At 45.0% G+C, this 2013-nt stretch overlaps 1 protein-coding gene across 1 annotated transcript; it reads right to left on the reverse strand.

Moving 5' to 3' along the window:
- Positions 1-640: 640 nt before the first annotated feature.
- LOC101848342 lies at positions 641-1201 on the reverse strand. Its single transcript, XM_013080640.1, has one exon. It carries the CDS (start codon positions 1199-1201, stop codon positions 641-643), a length of 561 nt encoding a protein of 186 aa, XP_012936094.1.
- Positions 1202-2013: the final 812 nt, after the last annotated feature.

Here is a 2013-nt window from a genome sequence, read left to right on the forward strand (position 1 = left end):
CCACAGAGCACCCAGACATATTCTTAGCTTCCCGGGAAGCATACAACGCAATCAGCTGATTAAGCTTCCTAACACTAACAAACTGACAAGATCTTCCACTGTCTATGGCTGAGTACCCATTCCCACCTGGATGAATTGAGGAAAATTCGTATAAAGTACCTTCCCTAAGGACACTACGTCGGGTCCCTGACGGGATTCGAACCATGACCTTAGGGTTGCGAGTCTGAGAGCCTAACCACTTATAAAAACATGTAGTGCTGTAACTTATTTTGAGTAGGCTCAATATGCACTGGTATGGTAGACCATCAGCTCTGCTAGACCACAAACTTCACTTCATGCTCTTCTTAAGGTGGGCGTGTGACCCAGGAAACAGAAAAAGGAAAAGAAAAAGTAAAATGAAAATGTAGTGTTGTATTAAATGTCCAACTTAATTACAATTCTCAAGATGTCAAATTGTTCCTTTATTTGTTTCATGGGTGCCGGCGCAATTGAAGTTCTACTGCGATGTTTCTGGTTAAGTTTACGTTAGGGTCTACCACCGAACCTGACTGACGATTGGTTCAGTTGAAGGTCTACCAGTTTATACAGGCTTGAGACTTGTGACAAGGAATGGTGGTACGACGCGTAAATCGTCTCAGTATTAACGAGTTTTAACAGAGTTCTGTCGCCGAAAAGAAAATGTCTCAGTGAAAACTTTGCGGAACTTGGAACTCATCTTGAGGTAAATGAACATATTAACGCTGGAGTTTGTCCCTTCTAGCAGCAGCAGAAAGGACCAGACGGTTTGGAACATGTTCTTGTTAGGACCCACCACGCTGTAACCAGGCACTAGCATCGAGATAATCATGCTGACCGCGCTCCAGAAGAAACAACCAATATAGACCGCCGAGATGAACACTACCATCTTCACCACTTTCTGGTCACGTGACACTGACGTCTGCTTCACGTCTGGGGCGGCCCCTGACATTTCCTGTCGCCATTTTGTCTTGGAGATCAGTTTATAAACCAGGATAGCTGTGCACACGACGACGAGGAGGAAGGAGAAGAGGAGAGAGATAACGTTCAAGGAGAAGGAGACAAGCTTTGTCTCTCCTCCCCCGGCATGAAACTTGAGGCCGATGAGTGTCATGTTCCTGTCAGGGAAGAACTTCCAGTCGAAGTACATGGCGGAGACGGCTGGAAAGATGCCTAATAACACCATGATGATGTAGATACTGCAGATGATAACTGCGCTTCTCTTCGGGGTCAAGATCTGCTTGACCTGAGGGAGGACAGCAGGGGGAGACGAGTGGTAGTCTAGTTAGAGTAAGAGTTTTAGGGCAATCCCAACACAGATAGGTCATATACATTTATAATAATTAGCGCCAACGTTTTACCAGTGAATTACATAGAAAAGAAGGAGGAGAGAGAAGGACATTATGTGTTTGATAGGAAAGAAGGAGCAAACTACACCAGAGCAACTGCTGCTTACTACCGATAAGGAATGTGGTCGTTGATGGTGGGGGTGGGGTAAGGGGGGTGTTGTAGAGTTCAGATCTCTGGGGGGGGGGGGGGACTGGAAGGCTGTGTCCAGGATCCTTTTCACTGATTTAATTTTTTTTGTGGTTTGGAGGGAGGGGAGGAGTGGGGTTGGAGATAGGGGGTTATATCAGGTGACCAGAAAAAAGTACGTCCAAAAGAACGCAGATAAAATTATTATGATTAAAAGTAGAAATACCAAAGCTTGCAGTAACGTGGAACATCCATTCGGTTTTATCATTTTTTAATAATAGTAGAACATGACTGCCACAAACAAAGTTACAAGATATCAGGCAGATACCCCAAATTTCGAGTAAAGCACATTCTGATACGCTGACCGAAATTGACAAATACCCGCTGGCACTGTTAGTCGAAAATCTCTCTCGTTCCCTCCATCATGTCATGGTTTCTCGAAAGTCTCGGTTACTTTCGAAGGTTTTCCCGCACGATTTATCCTTCAAACACCCCCAATGTTGAAAGTCCGGTGGGCTCAGG

Source organism: Aplysia californica, unplaced genomic scaffold (assembly GCF_000002075.1).
Source record: "Aplysia californica isolate F4 #8 unplaced genomic scaffold, AplCal3.0 scaffold00094, whole genome shotgun sequence".
Lineage (NCBI taxonomy): Eukaryota > Metazoa > Mollusca > Gastropoda > Aplysiida > Aplysiidae > Aplysia > Aplysia californica.

What these genes read in the sequence shown, in the direction of transcription:
- LOC101848342 (XM_013080640.1), bottom strand. Translation starts at nt 1,201, where the DNA reads ATGGTGTTATTAGGCATCTTTCCAGCCGTCTCCGCCATGTACTTCGAC.